The 19,838-nt window shown below is 41.7% G+C and overlaps 2 protein-coding genes across 14 annotated transcripts in view; one reads left to right on the top strand and one right to left on the bottom strand.

Moving 5' to 3' along the window:
• LOC119396639 (60S ribosomal protein L18a) overlaps window positions 1-19,838 on the top strand; it is a 43,571-nt gene that overhangs the window by 4,675 nt on the left and 19,058 nt on the right. The window lies entirely within an intron of this gene.
• Window positions 3,742-19,838, bottom strand: part of LOC119396633 (complex I assembly factor ACAD9, mitochondrial) — a 65,755-nt gene continuing 49,658 nt past the window's right edge. The window contains exons 5-18 of one of the 13 annotated variants that reach the window (XM_037663917.2): window positions 16,081-16,181; window positions 15,100-15,250; window positions 14,457-14,559; window positions 13,055-13,128; window positions 12,281-12,356; window positions 12,078-12,148; window positions 11,155-11,274; window positions 10,331-10,459; window positions 9,654-9,733; window positions 8,291-8,417; window positions 7,531-7,608; window positions 6,281-6,409; window positions 4,588-4,660; window positions 3,742-3,999 (exon numbers count right to left, since the gene is read on the bottom strand). In XM_037663917.2, the coding sequence (XP_037519845.1) occupies window positions 3,899-3,999; window positions 4,588-4,660; window positions 6,281-6,409; window positions 7,531-7,608; window positions 8,291-8,417; window positions 9,654-9,733; window positions 10,331-10,459; window positions 11,155-11,274; window positions 12,078-12,148; window positions 12,281-12,356; window positions 13,055-13,128; window positions 14,457-14,559; window positions 15,100-15,250; window positions 16,081-16,181 (1,413 nt within the window). In that variant the 3' untranslated portion in view covers window positions 3,742-3,898. The remainder of the gene's footprint in view (window positions 4,000-4,587; window positions 4,661-6,280; window positions 6,410-7,530; window positions 7,609-8,290; window positions 8,418-9,653; window positions 9,734-10,330; window positions 10,460-11,154; window positions 11,275-12,077; window positions 12,149-12,280; window positions 12,357-13,054; window positions 13,129-14,456; window positions 14,560-15,099; window positions 15,251-16,080; window positions 16,182-19,838) is intronic. The other 12 variants (XM_049417175.1, XM_049417172.1, XM_049417174.1 and 9 more) reach the window with 12 other exon arrangements.

Raw genomic sequence — 19,838 nt, 5'->3', positions numbered from 1 at the left:
AAAACATACCACCAATTAGCAATACTCTAAAGTGGACCATAACAATACTTTTCACGTCAATGCAAATTTGTATAGTTAGAGAACAGTTGCAGTTAATAGAACTGCAATGTCTGTTTTCAGTGCAGTTTGATTTGTAAAATTGCATGCACAACTGCAATGCCACAACTAAATTTCGACCTCTGGGTGGTTTAGGAGCCCTTTAAATTGAAGGCAAACGGCATATCTTTTTTTGAACAATGGGAACACCCTTCCACGTATTTCTGGTAAAGATTGTGTTGCAGCTGCTTTGCACTTTACACGAGGGCTTCGAACGACGTCAAACGGCCCTTCCGTCTCCCCGCACGTGTTTCCCGCCTTCATATGTAATAAGGAGACCCATCTGGCAACTCATTCAGTTCATTCTAAGACTGCTATGGGTAGGCCATGAGAAATAAAGTCGCCAGAACAGTGTGAATACAATGCTGTACAAGAGGAACAAATTAGTCTTGCTGAAAATGGTCGCGGAAGCAATCACGGTCTACCACAGAGACCACAAAGCGATTATCACTACCATTACTTTAAAGTATAATAGAACGTGCACCCCCATCAGCATGTGTGGCGTTTGATACAGCTTCGCTGGACATTCCTGTTCGCAGGGCAGGATGGCGGCCATTTTTTTCTTTTTTTTTTGCAATGTATTTTAATTGCACCAAGAAAGGCCCAGACCCTAAAGCTTCACCTGAAAGTGTTTCGCTCACCACCAGGTTTGGACTCTGTGAACAAGCACGTGCAACATGTAGATAGCTCAAAGTATGATGGTTGCATGGTGTGAAAAATTGCACACCAACGCCCTATGGAACAAGTGCCTACTGACAGTAGCAGTGAAGTGACATTGTCTAGTGCTGCTGGGCACCCGCCAGCATTTATAAAGGGGATAGGGCACCCTGACATGGCGCTTGATGCATTGGCATAGCCAGAAGTCTGGGCAGGGGGGGGTTCAACCCCACCCTCCAAAATTTTTCAATTTTGTGTGTGTGCATGCAGGGCGTCCGAACTATCATGCAGCACGATTTAAAAAAAAAGAAGGAACGGCGTTACGTAAAGCAAACCTAGTTTATAATGTTCCTAGTACACTAGAGCAGCAGTTAGATGTCATTTGGACATGCCTATATATGCCTCATTGACATTTTGAGAATTACTTACTTGTCAAGTTAGAAATATAATTATGACTAATTAATTAAACCACATTAACGAAAAAATTAGTGGTGGCTACTCCAATCTACAGGGGACTATATTTACTAGGTTTGCCTCGCGTAACAGCGTTCTTTTTTTAAAACGCGCAGCGTGATAGTTGGGACACCCTGTATATACACGTGCACATAGAAACGCATGCGCGAGCATACATAAAGGGTGGCTGAACTCCTCCCTGAAAAAAAATTTCTGGCTTTGTGGTTTATAGGTAGCGGCGGTCAAGAGGTTAGAGCATCTGTCTCTAATGCAGATGGTACTGGGTTCGATTCCCAATATGTGTTGGTGCCAGGCACCATCGCATACTTTTAATGGGTAGAAAGTTAGCCCAACCTTGTGTTGTGGGTACTCGTTTCTTGAGAAGACCTCTGCTCACTGCACCCTTCTTCCAGTCCCCTCCCTGCCTGCAACAACGCTGCGCCATGCTTTCTTTATGGGTTGCAGAAAGAGTCCCTTCCTCTACTCGAAGCACTACACACTTGTTCCTATAGATGGCCTCTTCCATATTAAGGCGAAACCTTACATGGCTCATCAACGCGAAATTTGACCGTCGGCGTCTCGCGTCCTGCAGCGTCGGGGACGACTGATGCAAAAAAATCATCACGTGATGACGTCACAGGTCACCAAAATCAGCAATGTCATCATGACGTCAGAATTTTTGGCGTGACGTCACATCACGTGACGCTGCCATCCCATGACATCGTAGCTTGGTCAAAGGGGGGGCCGATCACAGAGGCAGTGCAAAACCACGCTAAGTGGTATCAAGCTTTCGGAGGATGGCGGGGCAGGATAATACATCAAATGAGAAGAAAAAGAAGATGGCTTTCGCTTGCGAGTCGTCTTAGGTGAATGCATAAGGGACTCGTGAGTTTTTTATTCTCCCACCCCCCCCAACACAGTGCTGTGCTCCCTTACAAATGGCACAAATTCCTCTTTCATAACCTCTCAACAGAATTTCAAACAGGCACTGCTTGGTATATTGCCGACTATGGTCCAAACGCAGCGCACTATGCTGCAGCTGAAAATATGCCGCAAAGTGGGAAAGCAACGCAGGCAGGCTGTTGGGTGAAACCACACACTTCGCTCCGACACATGCAAGAATACAGTGAAAGTATACTGCCTGCAGATGCTAGCAGAGGCAAAGGGGGAGAGTATCACACCTTTGAGATTCTAGTCTGTAATTGGGGCCTGGTAAGGACCCATATAAGCGTGCCAACATGCATGCGCGGTGGAAATAAAATAATGAATCGGTCGTGTGTGCAACTCTTCACTGCTCGAAAACTAGAGTATCCCACAAAAAACCACGAAAATTACCCATAAATTAGTACAATGCTTGAATTGCTATTGCACCAGATATTTTCTCTAATTGATAGTATGAAATAATTGTAGCACTATGTAGATTATGTGCCACTGCTTTGTTCAAAGCAGCTGCTTGTTCATTGTTGAGTAGTGGCGGTTTGATTGCTACTGAATTCTGCAGCAGCGGTTTTAAGACCCAAGTTCTCGAAGTCTTTAGATATTTGTGTGATTTCTTAGCACAGTAAAAGCTTGTTAATTCGAACTTGGTTAATTCAAACTGACGCCCTGGTCCCGGCACAGCATTAATATGGGGGAAAACCCCCAATAATTCGAACGCATCAGTATCCACAATGGTTAATTCGAACTGGGAGCCCCTGATTTTCATCGCTCTTTGCAGAAGTCTCCCTGAGTGATCACAATGTGTTGCAAAACCAAACCAAATTTACTAGAGATGCAAAACAATGAAACAGCAGCATTTCTCAGCAGATATGAATTTGGATGCTGCGCTGGAGCTCTTGGGCAAGCTACAAACGACGCTCACAAAGTCGCGACAGAAGAAACGCTAGGAAACGCAAATTACTGCTTACTTTTACTTTTGATTGCGTTGTCTCTACCATATAAATAAACATGTTTTGGAACATAAATAGCGTCATATATTTCAGCTTTAAGGCTCACTTCTAACATGAGTGCATGTCCGTGCTTGTTTCTTGTGTATCACTGACTGATCAATTAATTTCTGTTCGCTGTTAGAGCTCCATGAACCTAATTTACAAAATCACCTGCCACAAAGGTGTAATAGCGCCTAATTCGCGATGAGTCCAGAGGTGGCTTCTTTGGGCTCTGCCCGTGCAGTGTGGCGCTTTTACTGCACTTTTACAGTGTGGTGCCTCATGGTTGCATTCTAAGTTGTCACAAATAGTAGAAACATTTGAAGAGCGTCTTCCGCCCTTTGTCGTAATACATGGGAATTTCACACGAAGATTCGGTTCAGTAAAAACAGTAAATGCATGCATATTCAATAAAGAATTTAATTAGAAGCACGGGTGTGCATTCTTTATTCCTAGCGGCTCTTCAACCACCATATTGAATTTTGGTCCACGACTGAGCAAGGGCCCCCTCTCAATGTTGTCCCATTATCTTTCACCGTAGGGAGGGGGGGGGGCCTTGCTCGGGATTTTACGGTAGTGTAGAATACAATGATACAAGCAAGCAACATCAACAGACAGAACTTAACATTTATTCATTTTGTATGCGATATAAAACAAGGGTTGATTTTTGTCCTAAAATTGTCACAATCAACATGGTGGGTCTGTGTGTTCGGCAATGAAAAATGGCTAGACTATACAATCGAGTCGGTCCTAAACCTCTTGAGTCAGTAATTCTTCGTCAGTGGGTGCACTGCAAAGTATGCCTTGTCCTGGAACACCTTGTCGGCAATCTGCCGTTTCTTGACGTGCACATAGTTGCTTATCTCTGTAAAATTGAAGAGACTGGTGAACACGAGCAAATCTGCCACAGGAGGACTTGTGGAATTGGTGTCCTTTTCGACAGAAAAGCGATGTGGGTGAAGTTTTAGAAGATCAACGCAAGTTTTGTTTTGAACACTAGGAGTTAGGGGATATAAACTGCTGGATAAACAAAAATGTGCACAAATGAATGCACAAACAAGGGCAGGGAAGTTAGCGTGTACTATTAATGTTCTGCTTGTGCACGACAAAAATGCCAGGAGTTCTTATGCAATGCACAAACAAGTTTGCATTTTCCTTTAAAGAAGTGCTTGGAGCGTTGCAATTTGCAAGTGCTAGGTCTAAAGAAATGTTCACTTTCTGACATTTTAATAAACAAACTTGTAGCAATATAATATGTGATCAAAATAATCTGAAAGTTCGTTCTGCAACTTATTTGATCCATCGGCAATGCGCACTCAGCCAGTGACAACTGTTGAATAAAAGCATGCAACGAACAGATAGATAAGAGATTAAGTAGCTTGACAAAGCTGATAGTGAAAGTAACTTTAAGGCAGCGGAATAAGCACGCAATAATTTGCAAAATGCTACTCACCTTCGTCAATTTCATTTTCACAGATTTTCACCTTCTTTTTTGCATCGTGACAAAAGCAAAGAGCAAGGTCAACCTGCAAGAAAAAAATCACAGCATATCCACGGAGTGAATGATGATGAGTGGGTGAAGCTGCGGAGGTTCATCGGTAAACAGTGAATCTTCCGTGAATTCTGCCCAGTACATCATCACCTTGGAGATCGGGCGCGTTTATACTAAAGGTTCGATGAGTTATGACGACTTGCAGCGCACTTTAATTTTACATGTACGCTGTGAATTTTCATTGTTTAGAAAACCATTGCTTAGAAAACATCTGGCGTCTTTCGTTAAGCAGCTGGCGTCTTTTCGTTTTGCTTTAGAAACATCTGGCGTTCTTTCGTTTTGCTTTTACAAAACATCTGGCGTCTTTTGTTGGTTTATTTCATCAATCAACGGCGTTTTGAACAAAATTTTTATTGTTTAATCACGCACAGGAGAAATCTCACCAGGCACTACCTTGGAGGTAAAGAATGGCTGCTAATGGGAATGAGAGACAGAAGAAGTCGGCTTTTAGCTAACGTTGCGAATTTTTTATTGTTCAACAACGCACAGGAAAAATCTCCCACCGGCACCACCTTGCAGGTCAAAGCGTAAGACTGGTTACATACTACGCTACGAGGGACGAACGGGTGCCGCTATAAGGAGCTTCGCCCCTAAAAGACGCACTTCAGTCAAGGGAAACTACAGGGTTTGATTCTAAAAAGAAAACCACTGGGATGAAAAAATTAAGCAAATAAAAAATTCAACACATAACAGGTGACATTTAAGGACATCAGTTTGCTGTTCTCTGAATAATCAATCATCTCTAATGTGAGAGTCGGTGTAAAGACACTTGAGGCAGCGTTTCTCGCTGTCATTACTTTTACTGAAATTGTACAAGTCGATCAAATCTTATCTTCTTTTGGGGGGTGGAGGGGAAGGACTGCTGAAGTCTTACAAAGAATGTCAAAGACTTAGTTGAGTAAATGCTAAGGCTAAGGTTTGAACCTGCCGCCCACTGTTTAGCAACATAACATCACAGACACCAAAACCTCATGGTGGTTAGTGTGATGGCCACGTCAAGTTTTTCCTACACTGTCTCACACAATGTAACAGGACTTCCCCAGGCACATCAAGCTACCTTAGCATTTAGAATACTAAGGTAAACAAGTGACCACCATTACAGCATTAATATTGTTCGGGGAAAAGCAGAGGTCGATTGCATCAGCAAGCAGACGAGCAAGACGACACAGCATGGACTTAACAAAATGCCACTAGTGCTGTATTTGAATTAGTCGTGCTTTATTCGGAGCCTCTAAACATTCCCCAGGATCTGCAGCTGAACCAAAAACGTAAATTGCATTTTTCCACCCAAAAATATGGTAATTTAATCGTTGGGGTTTAACACCCCGAAACCATGATATGATTATGAGAGACGCCGTAGTGGAGGGCTCCGAAAATTTTGACCACCTGGGGTTCTTTAAAGTGCACCTAAATCTAAGTACATGGGCCTCTAGCATTTTCGCCTCCATCGAAAATGTGGCAGGGATTCGATCCCGCGACCTGCGGGTCATCAGTCAAGCACCTTAACCACAGACCACCGTGGCGGGTCACCCAAAAATATGACAGACCACAAGCTGCGTTAACAAAAATGAAAATAGGAGAGAAGAAATCTTGCCTCTATGTCTGCATTGGGAAGACCAATGCAATACGATCGTGACGCACGACCGAGAACGCACGCCATGGCGTAGATCTGTATCACCATGTCCGCCAGGTTGGCCAAAACCATCTGCTGCTCAATGATTTCCTGCAACGGTGAACAAGTTTTGGCAACAAACATTACCATTGCACGTGTACAGCTGGCATGACAAGTTTTAGAGCAAGATTTTTCAGAGCTGAATTCAGCCTCAATTTAAGATTCGCCAGCTGTACCAGTGCATACGTCCAACATAGTGTTGTAATGTTTTACGAAATGTAGGCTAAAACTGTACTGAAACTCGTATTTTTAAACAAAACTACCCCACACGCTGTACATATATCCACTTGCAGTATAGGTGCACTTTTCACATAGCCAGGTTATGTGAAACAGCTTTTGAATAAGGTTTACCATTGTTTACTTCAATTCAAACAAGAATTTGTAGTCCTTAAGTATTTCAACTAATGTTTGATGGTCATGCTTGGGTGAAAGATGATCGTGGCCAGACAATGCAAATGTTGGTTCATGTACAAAGCTCACCAACTGAAATCTGATAACTGCGACTGCATGGGGGGCGACGCTTACTCAGCTATGGCAGAGCAGTTAGTCATCACTGGGAGACCACAAATTTTGAATTTTGTAATTTTCCTGTTGAAGGGGCCAGTCAAGCTGTGAAATGCAGCTTTTTCCCCTTCACGCCAAACCACGCATATACTGTACTCTTATGTACTTTCAATGTGGCTGAATAAACTCAAACTCAATGTACCACAAAGGCTCCTGTTTCCATCATATACGTGTCGGGATATATCAGCTTGGTGTCCCTAGTGCTCAGTGGTTGCACTAAGAGCACATGTGTATAGAAACCCTTCAAATATCTTGAATTCAACAGAAATTAGCACTATAGAAGTGGACAATGCATACAGAAAGAAATGAAAGAAGATGAAATGACGTTTGGCAAGCAAATCATAACGTGATAGATTTAATATAATCTCTTTATAGTGGGCCTGCACTTGCATCTGAACAGTAAATGTGTTCCCTGAAAACTCTCTAGGTTATCTAGTGCACTGAGAGACTTTTTCTGGACAACTGACGTTAGGTCTTTGGACAGACAGCTAAGCACTAATTCAGAGAGGAGCACTCTTTAGAACACTGCAAAAACTTTGTGCTTTATGGTATCAAGGAATCCAGCTGGCATGACAAAAGAGGGTGAAGGATTTTTATACGATACTTGCCTTCCCATAATGTTGTAAAGCTATTTCTACCGTGTACTTGAGGCGTTTGACGCAGTACTCCAACGTATCGGCTCCACCCTGCAACAAGAAAGAGCTTGTGCTACAATCAAGCAAACGTTGAAAAGCAAATACATACTAATCAAGCATAGAATACCTGCGAGACACACTATTTATGCTCAACACATAATCTGCATTAACAATTAAAATTCTCACGTATTACATTTGTTACATCTACACCTAACAATTTGGCCACATCAAGCATGCTAAAGTCGTATTCCTGACAGGAAGGCTGTAAGGATGCAGCCCATAGTGTGTAAATTTATACAATGAAACATCGATGTCTTAGTATCCAATATTTAATGCACCTAGATAGTTTATGCACACAGAATGGCTCTGTCAAATGTATACAGAGATGATTTTCACGTTAATTTAACACTTAAACCTTTGTCAATGAGTACTACAAGGCAGGAGGCACGAAAACCACAGAAACATGCATTGGTATCAAGGTCAGCAGCATTGTGATATGTATTGCTAGATCACAGGGCGTAGCTATAAATTTTTTCAGGGTGGGTGGGGGGGGAGGGGGAGTCAACCACCCTTTATGCATGTTCGTGCATGTGTTTGTACGTGCACACGTATATATACACATACAAAATTTTAAAATTCCCAGCCCCCTCGGCTATGCCAATGCACAGAAGCAAATTAGACAGATTTTACTGGTGCACAGCAAAGACAACACAACATGACATCAATGACTCACTTGCAAGGACGGATGCAGAGCAGAATAAAGCTCCAAGTCTTGGACAGGCTTGTCGGCAGCATCACGACGGCGTTCCCACAATTTCTGTATCGCTGTTATAGGATTGGCCAAAGGATTCCTCAGTTTCCTGTATTTCAAATCGAGAACAGCAAGGCTCATGTTTATGGCTTGAAGTTTCAAGACTTAAGAGTACTTCAGTACTTGATAGAAGTTTACACCTGCGGTTATTTGGTCACTGTGGGAGGCCCGGAGAAGTATGAGATTTTTTTTTTCCAACAAGATAGTATACATTCACCAAGAAAGGAAAATGCAACTTTCTTTACTGTTCTTCATGAGACAATAGTGTTGTGTCCTAACCTCAACATTTCAATAAAGCAATTCATTGTTGTTGGTTGACAACTAATTATTTCATTAACTTTCAGGGCATCACAACATTATAAAATACATCCGAGTGTGTTTTTTGCTGTTTAGATGATTTTTTGTTCGGAACATTTATTGTGCGTGACGTTTTATTTTTTAAATATTCCAATCAAAAATATACATGCTTGTAATGTCTTAGAGTTTATTAAATAATAAACATTTACTTTTTATTTGAAGGTTATCTTGAAACACTGCATTTCCAGTAATGATTCAGTTTAAAAAAAGATAATGAATCAACTTTCTATTACACTCTTCGAAGTTGTCGTGATAGCATTTAGACAAATGCACGTACTACCCATCATTTCTGTACTAACAGGTTCAACCACACATTTTCCAAAGAATGTGCAAGATGTCTTAAATGTCTCTGATTTCATTCATGCCTGCAACTCTGACGTGCCAACAATTTTGCCGTATAATGCCTCAAGAGCACACAGCTGAATACACCTTTAGAATATCAGAGATTCACTATATGCTGCAATAAATTAAACAAAGTTGTAAATTATAGATTCACTTTGTCATATTCTTACATTTGGGTGCTATGGTATAATCATGTGGAAGTGCTGAATGAATGCAAACAGGCAAGTAATGAAGTATATCGGAGACAGAAATTCTCTAGGACAAGCTTGTAATTCTGCTAATGTGGCAAGAATACCAACTTCACAATTGACAGTCACCAGATCAAATGCTGCTGCTCACACCAACCCCAACGTTTGGAGGACGTCACTGTAGTCTCCAAGTGAACAAGTGCTCGTCGTCACAGCTGCAGAATCCACCCCATACATCATCGACGCCTAGTAATAAAGACCTGATCATACTCTCTACAGTGCTAGTGATAGGAAAATTCATACAGTGACACCATCTCATAAAGAGTGATAACATTCACAACACGCATGAGTCAACTATTGCCACATGTTCAAAGAATAATTGCACAAAATATACTCACAATATGAGATCTGCAAGCTGCTTTCCAGTGTACTGCAGACCCATCAGAGCAATAAATAGCCGTAGAATTTCATTCGTTCCCTGAATAACAAGCCAGGAAGGAACAAAGCATAGTTTCAACTCTTCACTCCGGTACATGGCATAATAGGGTCATGGAACAGCACAGTGCATGCCTAACAACATTCAAGCCCCTTAACTACATTTGAGTGAGCTAGGAATTATAAAGCTTTTTTCATATTATATGCATCACATATGAAAGTCTGGCTTGAAGTCAGTGTCAGTCAACCAGTGATGTACTCAGCACATGTAAGAGCCTGCAAGCTAGAGTTTGAATCATGCTGCACAGAATACTTTGACAGTAAAGAAGAACAAATCTGAAAAAGGTTTAGCTGGACCAGGTTAAGCGTAACTTACTATTGCATTGTATTTCTTGTATATTAGCTGGCTTAGGAATGAACAATCAGCTAGCATGCACATTCTACTGCTATGCTATCAGCCCACAACTTCACACAATCTCTACAAGCCTGCTCATTATGCAAGCTCTCTTGCACAGCGCGATCAACAGCACATATATATACAGTGACAAGAAAAAAAAAAAAAGCTGTGTGACACCAAACTTAATGATCTCACAATCCACACACTACTATACAAAGGCAATTACTTCTACAAGTGACTCACCTCGAAGATGGAGAGTATTCTGATGTCTCGGTAATACTGTTCAATGGGAAGTGACCTCATGAAACCCGAACCACCATGGATTTGAAGGCACTCGTTGACTACGTATTGTCCAGCATCTGAACTGAACACCTGCAGGCCACGAGTAAAGAAAAGAAGACGAGAGATGGAGAAATGACCCGGTAAAACCTCACAGAGTGCAAAATTAAGCAACATGAGTGTTCTTTTAAAAACAGACTACATGGAATTTTCTAAATTTATCCTACAAGAAGTTCATCTCAGTCTCAGTACATTGAATCTATTTAAAGCTTAAAAACAAGAAAAAAGCTTCATGCTGTTCAACTTAAAAATTCAACTTAGAGTGTGTTCCGATAACTAGCCTAACTTGTGGATATAATTATTTTTGCAAGAAATACTTTTGTTTTTAGTAGCACACGTTTAGGGGCTAGTTGGTGCATTGTTTTGAAGAAACACTGAGAAAAGGGCCCACCATAGAAGAAAGGTAGTCTAGTAGCATGCATTGTGTGCTGTGTTTATTTTTTTTTTGCGCAATCCTTCCTTTCTGAAACTTTTGTCTTTCATTACTACTGTTTTCTGCAGGTTCCTTTCCATGCAGGCTTAAAATATGTACAAGTATGCACACACACTTTTGCCTGCGATGCACTGCTGACAACATGCAAGGTGGCCTTTGAAGCTCATTTCACGAGTCACATTACAGAGAACAGCCATCATTCAGGACATTTTGGATACTAAAGGGGCAAGAACAAAAAGAAAGGAACCCACCTTGTTAATTGCTCCAAGAGAAACAGCAATAACTTGTAACTTACCTTAACTATGGCACATTCTAGCGCGCAGTCAGGTTCCTCGACAACATCGATGATTGCGGATGCCACATACACCATGCTTTCTATTGCATATGTCAGACTTGTCATCCTATAAATTTTGTCCTGAAATGAACAGAGCAGAACCACAAGCCCCTTACTGACCGTCCCACACTTTATGCAGCCATCGATTACACTTCTTAGAGCGCTGCTAATAGGCACCCGTTTTTGCACTGAGCGTCGGCATGCCTCGTCCTTCGTAACCGAGAGAATGAACACAGTGAAAGATGAAAATGAATGCGTAGTGTGGAGAGGATGGCGAAAGGATATGGAGAAAAACAGAGTGCCACACGAGGCTACGAGATGGCACCATACTATTTGCAATCTGCGCAGTCAAAGCAGTGACATTCATGCCATCGAGACCAAGGGACCGATGAAATAAAAACACATGTACAGCTGTGCTCAAAATTTGTCGGTAATCTTTTTGTAGCAAAAAAAAGAAAAAGCTTATTCCATTAAGTTCTATTTCCATCACAAGTGGATGCACTATTGACCATTGTAGGAGCTACATCTTGTGCTGATCCATCCCTAGAGGTGGCTGCTTCTTCACGCTGGACTAGCCGTTACTACTTATAGTTTAAACTAGTGAAAATAATACTTTAAAAACACAGTCACAAAAATGGAGATGAAGGCAAATGCAAAGTCATAGTAATTTCTGGTTCATTCATACCAAGAACCACCTAAATGCCTATGTTAATGCTAGCTCTTGTACTAAGAAATTTAAGACAGCTGCCAATGAAAATATCCTATGTGAATGCTATGTGACAAAAGCCTGCTATGACTAGCTTTATATAATTTCTTTGAGCTTCGCTACTAAGTTAAAAAAAATGACACATCATTTACGACTTGATTAGGGAAGAGGTGGTCACCTTGATCAGGTAGAAGTCACACAGGGGTTTTTCAAACTGCACACGTTCAACGGCATACTTTGAGGTGTACGCTGAAAAAAGATGCCAGCAATACCATCAGTGAATGCATGGTGTAAAACGAGTGTATTGCTGCTGATGGAGAAGCTCCCATGACAGCTCTTGTTAGCAAAAACAGGCGATAAAGACGGTATGAGCATGCTTACCAATAAGCTCTCTAAGGCCACCAGCCAGGGCAGCTCCCATTCCAAACCTTCCATTGTTAAGTACATTCATGGCTACCTAAATTGGGGGAAGGTCAAAGAAGAATGCGTAGACACAAGTTAACGAGGTGAATGAGCCCAGCTTATATACAAAGTAGGTTTTGATGTGCAATATGACACAAGGATTTGCTTATGTGGGGCTAAGCACCATAATTTGTTTATAGAAAGCAATAACGTTGGTGTGTGTGTTCCTTCCAGTGGTGGTGACAGCAGAAAGACAGCGAACCCCCATTTCATGATGACGTGACACATCTATCAACGATGTACTAAAACTAATGCTGGTCTTTAGGAACAGACATTAAAGCAAACTAGCACACTCATGCTTACGAATATTTTATCTACGGTTTGCTGGACTGGGAACTTCATTTAATAAATAACTATCACAAATCAGAAATGTCGGGTAACTCAACCGCTTCCTCTGCCTATGCAATATTACTGCCACTGTCCTTCATACGACTATGATGGTCAGTCTTGCATGCATAAATTTGTCATTTCCCTCTCTGCTCAGATTATTCCTCTGCCAAAAAAATTTTGCACAATCTCTTCAAGCTGCACTGTGCACATACAGCCTTTCTCATTGTCTTATCAGATTAGAGCTACAAGCAATAAAAAAAATAAAATCAAGGAAAGAGAAGCAGAGCGACAGCTTGCATGGCCATGACCATAACATGTACGACAGACATGCCACACTGAAAGTCAAGCAATTGTTAGGCTCACCTTAAATCCATCTCCCACTTCCCCTAAGATGTTTTCTGCAGGCACTGGTGTGTTGTCAAAAAATATCGACGTTGCTGAAACAGAAAGTTCATTGTTAGTCTTCTAATTTACGACATTTACATGCCACTAGAGTGCACGACACACGACATGCTGCAAAAGCTTATGCAGAAACTTTTGGACACATGTTTACTATGGGAGGTATTCACGCGCAGACGCCATCGTTGGACTACAACCAAAGTTCTCGGCAGCACATGTCGTTTTGATATTTTTTCTAAGAAAACAGCGTAGTGAGGTGCAGCGCCGTTAAACATCAGACTGTCATATACCGGATCGCTGAACGACCATGGCTATGGCGGTGCACCTGCTGACGCCGCTTGGCAGGAGGAGTTAAATGGATACCTCCTATACTGCCAACGACTGATTTCTCAGATGCTTTCAGACATAATACATAATCAGGATGACTTCTCGGTACTGCGACATCACAGAGTTGATCTACAAGGATGTCTCAAATTTCAGATGTTGAAACTCTTTGCTGTCAAATTTTTTGGACATGATAGCAGATTCAAAATGGCATTATATGAAGCCCCTATAGCCACCGTGTTGATTATCTTGTAGCCTTGATCTATCACTACTGTGCACAAGAGTGATAGATCATGCACAAGGCATGCACAAGAGTACATGCCCGTAACACCACATTGAGGTCTGCCATACAGATCTGAAGAATTTGGATACATGGTGTTGCTACATTGTTTCCATGCTAAATGCATTAACATTCATTGTGAGATAGCTTCTGCTGCAATGTTTGCTGTTGGGCAACCAGCATGGGCTTCGGGAGGCAAGGCAGTGCCTTTGTTTTTGTTGTGCAAAGTCTAATTCCCCATTAGGGTAGCTCTCTTATAACCCTCGCATATATTTCTTTCTTCTGAAGTATCGAATACATTTTCTCTTAGTCTTTACATTATTTTGGTCTTGTTTTGTGCATTTATGTAAATTAATTTATTTTGAGTGTCTAACAACGTTACTCTTTTTTCATGCAACCACCATTTATGCCTTACGGCGGACCATCGGGCCAGTCAAGCTGTCTTTCCAACAGCTTTTAGCCAATGGTATCTCCCAGAACTCTTGTATTTCTGGAATTAAATCTGTATTTTATGTATCGTATTGTATCACTTGTTTGACAATCTTGTAAAACTACATGGAAAATTTTTGTATGTTATTCACCTGCTATTCACTGTGTTTCTCTCACTTTAACCGCATAAGATGCAATGAAGCGAACGCTGCCATCAGTAAAATGTTATTTCAAGAAATTAAACTGGTGCCTTGGCTGCCTTACAATCGCTCCTACAGACTTAAGTATGAGTTTTTAAGCTATAAAACAAAGTCTTACAAAAAAAAAACTTACTATTTGATCCTCGGATACCTAACTTGTCCTCTGGTGTGCCAGATGTGATGCCACCAAAGGCCCTTTCCACAATAAATGCTGTTATCTTGTCCTCCTTTTTCCTCTGCAGGCAGCAACAAAAATGAAAAAGTTTTCAAAACTTGGAAGTGGGTACTGTACAGGGCACTGTGTACCTCATGCTCATAGCTGGCCCTTAGCTAATTGTGTAATATATAAAGATCACATTAATGCAACTTTAGCTATATGCAATAGTGGCTTTTTGCACGCAATAACATGAACACCACATGCCGTTGAAATCAGCTGCGCTGCCAAAGCATCAAAACTTTAGCATACTAACTTTTCAACAGTAAGCATAACTTCACTATAAACTATTCTCACCTGTACACATTATGCTAAATGGGAACAGTGGCTGATGATCTCTAATAACTAAATTGTGCATGCTAAGCAGGCTAATGACCTATTAATAAGCTACCACGAGGCATGAATATATTCTTTGCAAATGCTCGTAAGTAATAGTATCGTAAAAAAAATACTGTGATGAAAAAAAATTATTGCGGCCATTCTTTTGGTAGCAGCTGAAAGGCAGAACCAAAAATTAACGACAGCATTGCATGATGCAGGTTAGCAGTTGAGGTATACGTACATCTACTCCCTCCACTTTGACCTTGGCAAAAACAGTCATAATATCAGCGAAGCCACCGTTGCTGATGTAGATCTTGCTGCCATTCAGGTAGTAAGTATTTTTATCAAGGCTAGGTGTCGCCTTGAGCTGAATAGATGCCGCATCGCTACCACTGTATGAAAAAGAAAATAATTTATTTTGAAAATATGAAGGACGCCTTGCATGCTTTGCATGTTTATTGTTCGACATTTTGCATATTGCATTACGAAGGCAGTTACATAACAGTGCGCTGTTATGAGAGAATAAAAAGAGGAAGATTGGCAGTGCACAATTACATCTAGAGTACCGCTCGCAGCCTGAATGCACTTGGATGGAGGTTAGGGAACCATTTAGAGTGCATCCCTCAGTTGAAAGGAACATGAGCGTAGTACACATGTGAATTTAACATTCTGGCGAGTATACGACTGCCACGCTTTACAGCTGACAACTTGTGTTTGGCAGTACTGGCACCTGTCTAAACACCTGTGCAGTGCACCGACACAGCAACATGAAGAACATGCAGCTAGTCTGCCAGTGAAGTGAGAGCCACATAGAATAGCATTCCCTTTAAGAGTGGATTGCCTTGTATCTACAAGCACTTGTGCAAACAATGAGAAAATATGCTTGAAACTGGAAAGTGAACACAGGGACTATATGTAGTTCTAAACAGTCTGCAGGGCAGGTGCATACTTGTCCAACTGTGAGTACAATCTGAGATAAAAACAAAGAAAGAGAGCACATTCTGTGTGCAGCCTCGGCTCTGTTCTCGTTTTTATGTTTACATTTTTACGCAGAGGCTACAACATGGGAGCTACCTCCTATCATGATCGTTAAAAAGGTTGCCATGTGATCACACAAAGGATCCTGGCTGCCTTTTCTGCACCTGACAGCAACGGAAAAAGATTATTGTGTCGAGTTGTCGGTAACAAGCCCCACAAGAAAGGCAGCAATACATCCACTGACCTTGTTGGTTCAGTTAAGCAAAATGCTGCTATGTGCTCCCCCGTTGCGAGCTTTGGCAGGTACTTTCTTTTCTGCTCTTCGTTCCCACACAAAAGAATTCCCTGCAAGGCAGCCACAGAAGTCACAGATGTTAGGAGGAAAGACACTTAAACAGTGATTCGCTTGTTTGTAACATTACATGCAGAAGTACAGCCTCACAATTATAATCATCAACATCAGCATGGTTTAAAGCACAGTGCTGGAGGAGGCCTCTCCTAGTTAAGTAGTCATGCCAACAGTGTCTCAATAACAGGTGAATGGCGTATTAGTTATAAAAGACTGATAGTTTCCCAAGTGTAAACTCTAAAAAAAAAGAATGTACATATTTGGGTCATCCTCCTGTCACACAAATTTAATTGTCACTTGGCTAGCCTCATTTCCTTTCCCAAAAACTGTGCATTCGCTACTTTCCTATTAAGAATGGCATGTCCGGTTCATAGAATGCATGCCATTTGGGACCTGGAGGTACTGAGGCATGCGGCAATAACACAAGGTGCACGAGTAGGTGACGTTTGTTGCAGTGTGACAGAAAGATACCGTATTTACACGATTGTAGGTCGACCCATTTTATCTAGATTCGAAATCTGAAGTTGGCGGGGGGGGGGGGGTTGACTTACAATCGAAACCTAAACTAGTACCACCAGTTATGGCGTGACAATGAGAAATTAGGAACACTGTGGCATGGTTAAGATATTACCTATGACACTACCGACACTTACCGACACTACCTATGACATATCATAGAAATCAGTTCAAAAGACAGAGACAAAGAAAGGACCACACATACACAGTGAAAACTATTAGCTGAGTTTTATTAAAAAACACACACGTATATACTTGTGCCTTTGAGGAGAAAAAGCCACAGACTTCTAAAGCTGCATCCAACTATAAGTTTGTTAATTGTAAGGTGAAAGTTTTTCTTTGGATATGAATTTATGGATGGACATATTCCGCCATTTTCACTGCGGAAATAATTTATTTCTCTTGCCAAAAATTGCTCATAAATTAAGCGAAGCTGATAGTAGGCTATCGCGAATATTTTGGCAATATGGCTGGCCAGCAACAGCATCATTATTCACGCCACTATCGATAGTATTTTCATGTGGTAGTGACGGTGAAGCATGCTGCAGCAAGATTGGGAAATACGGTGCTCTTTATTTGGGCGAACTTATGCCCAGAAAATAAAAACTCAAAATACCAGCGATATACGCTGCGCACTGATGGTGGCAAGAACAGTCGTGGGCCATCGAGTAATCTGATCATCGGTGGAACGTGTTGTTTTTTATACATCAGTCATGGAACCTTCCAGCGTTATTGCTGGTGCTCGCGCAAGCTCTCGATTAGACTTGACTCTTCGCGTCCAGCGCGTAATCTTAACAGGATGATCTCAAACAATCGTGAAGCTTCTCAAACATTCGGCATGGTCTGCGTCAAACGTTGCTAACTGTCCTTGTGGGTGAAACCCGAATACATCAAAACAAAGCAATAAACATGCGTGGCAGTAATATCGCTAGTAATATTAACGATGGTACTGCTGATTGCACTATTGATAGTTTGTCGATAGTAGTGCTATTGATAGTTTCAAAAAAGCTATCGACGATCGATAGTCAATTTACTGATAGTTCTGCATCACTAGTAGCGAGGCCGTCTATCATGTTGCATGCCATTGAATTAGATTTTCTGAGCACTCACCAATAAATGAAACCTTGTATCTTGCTGTTCAGATTTTTACCACGTCCTCTTTGCATGAGTATGTATGTGTGTTTTTCAATAAAACTCAGTTGATAGTTTGCACTGTGTACGTGTGGTCCTTTCTTTGTCTTTGTCTTTTGCGCTGATTTTTACGATGATGCTGAAGCAACTCACCCAGCAAGCCACTGTTTTGTAACATATACCATATTTTCTCGCGTATAACCCGCATGTTTAGCAACAATTCGGGGAAAATCTTCTAAATATGATCCCCGCATATTGCCGCAAAGCTAGCTTCCCTGAATAGCTGTGAAGCACAGCCGTGAAGCCACGTTTGCACACCGGAATTCATGTTCTTTGTCTTGACTTTACAAGACACATTGTGAGGCTAGTTGGTGACACTTTGTTAATTCAAATATTACAGCGCCACTTTTTACGAGGACAGGAGAGAGAAGTGCATGACAGGATGGGCGCCGACTCTAAATATGAAGCCAGCACCTATCCTGTCGTGCACTTCTCTCTCCTGTCTTGGCCTGGTGGTACGCGAAATTGTCACGCAAGAAGCCCGCGTCTTCGCATCAGAAACGGGAATGCCAAGGACCCACTTCAAGGCCAGCAAGGCATGGGCATCAAAGTTCATGGTGAGGGATGAAGAGTGGGCTTGTGTAGTCAGTCTAGCAACCATGTAAATAAATTTTGTTTATAAAGTGGGCTCGCGTGGGTCTTTTTTATTTTATTTATTTATTTATTTGCTGGGCTATTTTAGGGAGGTTGACCTACACTCAAGTCAACTTACAATCATCTAAATATGGTACATCCTTTTTTTCATAGAGTGTAGATACACATGAAGTGACGACATATAAAAGTAAATGCACACAGTAAAAGTGCCAAATGCCTCACAAAGCATTCACAGCTATGGCTGACAGTATCGAGCAAGGTTCTGTACTAGAAAAGAATATGTGATGCTGCATTCACAGCATTAGTTAGGTAGTCGAATGAAAATAGGCATCATTGGTGCGGAGCGTGTAAATCAGTCTGCGTAGTCACATTTTGTTTTCAAGTCACACAATGAACCACATTCTACAAGTATCCCTTAAACGCCCATAGGGAACATAATTCTCACCACATTTCAGCGCCTCTATCTCCAAGACGCCTAATTCCTCTGCCCTAAGATGGTTGCTGCATTTGAAGTAATGCTTTAGAATGAACTGGAAAAAATTTTAGCACCTCTGACGCAACCAGCTACGCGGCAGCTCAATGCCCGTTGGCACCACCGACACTTTTCTCTCAGTGCGAGAGTTCGTCGTGCAGGTTTTCACCAGCTGCAATAACTGATGGATGAATGTATTCGCCGCAGTGAGCAAGGTGAGCAAGTGTAGAACAAGTATCTGGTTCACTTCTAGAGCCTAATTTAACGAGGAAATAAAGTTATTGACATTTGAATTGCAAATTATGCAGTGGGAATATATTCCCTATGGGCGTTCTACGATGCCAATCCTAGGGGTGCGATTTTCTGTTTCTCTAGATGGAAACGCGCTTGATGGTTGAAGAGGACCTGGATTGGTACTTTTCTTTACCTGATGGTGTAAACAACTTTTGTGACAGTGAGGAAGATGATGACGCGGACGAACCACTGTCCGTAATTACTTGCTTGAATGGTGATGCAACAGACATTTACCATACGACCGCAATGCAAGGTGGTGGCTCCTCGGACAAGTTTCTGGACGGATACAGTGGAAGATAAAAGGCAGCAACGCACGTGCTCCGAAGGCCTTCCAAGGTGGAAGAAAAAAACATTAGGTGTACCAGACCAAGTGCGGCTTTCACCTGCACCGCATTTTCCTAGAGGAACAGGAACCTTCAAACGCTGCCAGTGTCGTTTAAGTAAACAGAATGACAAGATGTCGAAAATTGTTTGCTCTACGTGCAATGCGCAGCTTTGTGCCGCGCCATGCTTTGAAAAATTCCACCACAAGTACGGTTCTGCCAAGGGCCCATAGGGAAGTATATTACCACACTAATAATTTTTA

The sequence above is a fragment of the Rhipicephalus sanguineus genome, chromosome 6 (genome assembly GCF_013339695.2).
Source record: "Rhipicephalus sanguineus isolate Rsan-2018 chromosome 6, BIME_Rsan_1.4, whole genome shotgun sequence".
Classification (NCBI taxonomy): Eukaryota; Metazoa; Arthropoda; class Arachnida; order Ixodida; family Ixodidae; genus Rhipicephalus; species Rhipicephalus sanguineus.
This window is presented reverse-complemented; position numbering and strand designations above follow the sequence as displayed.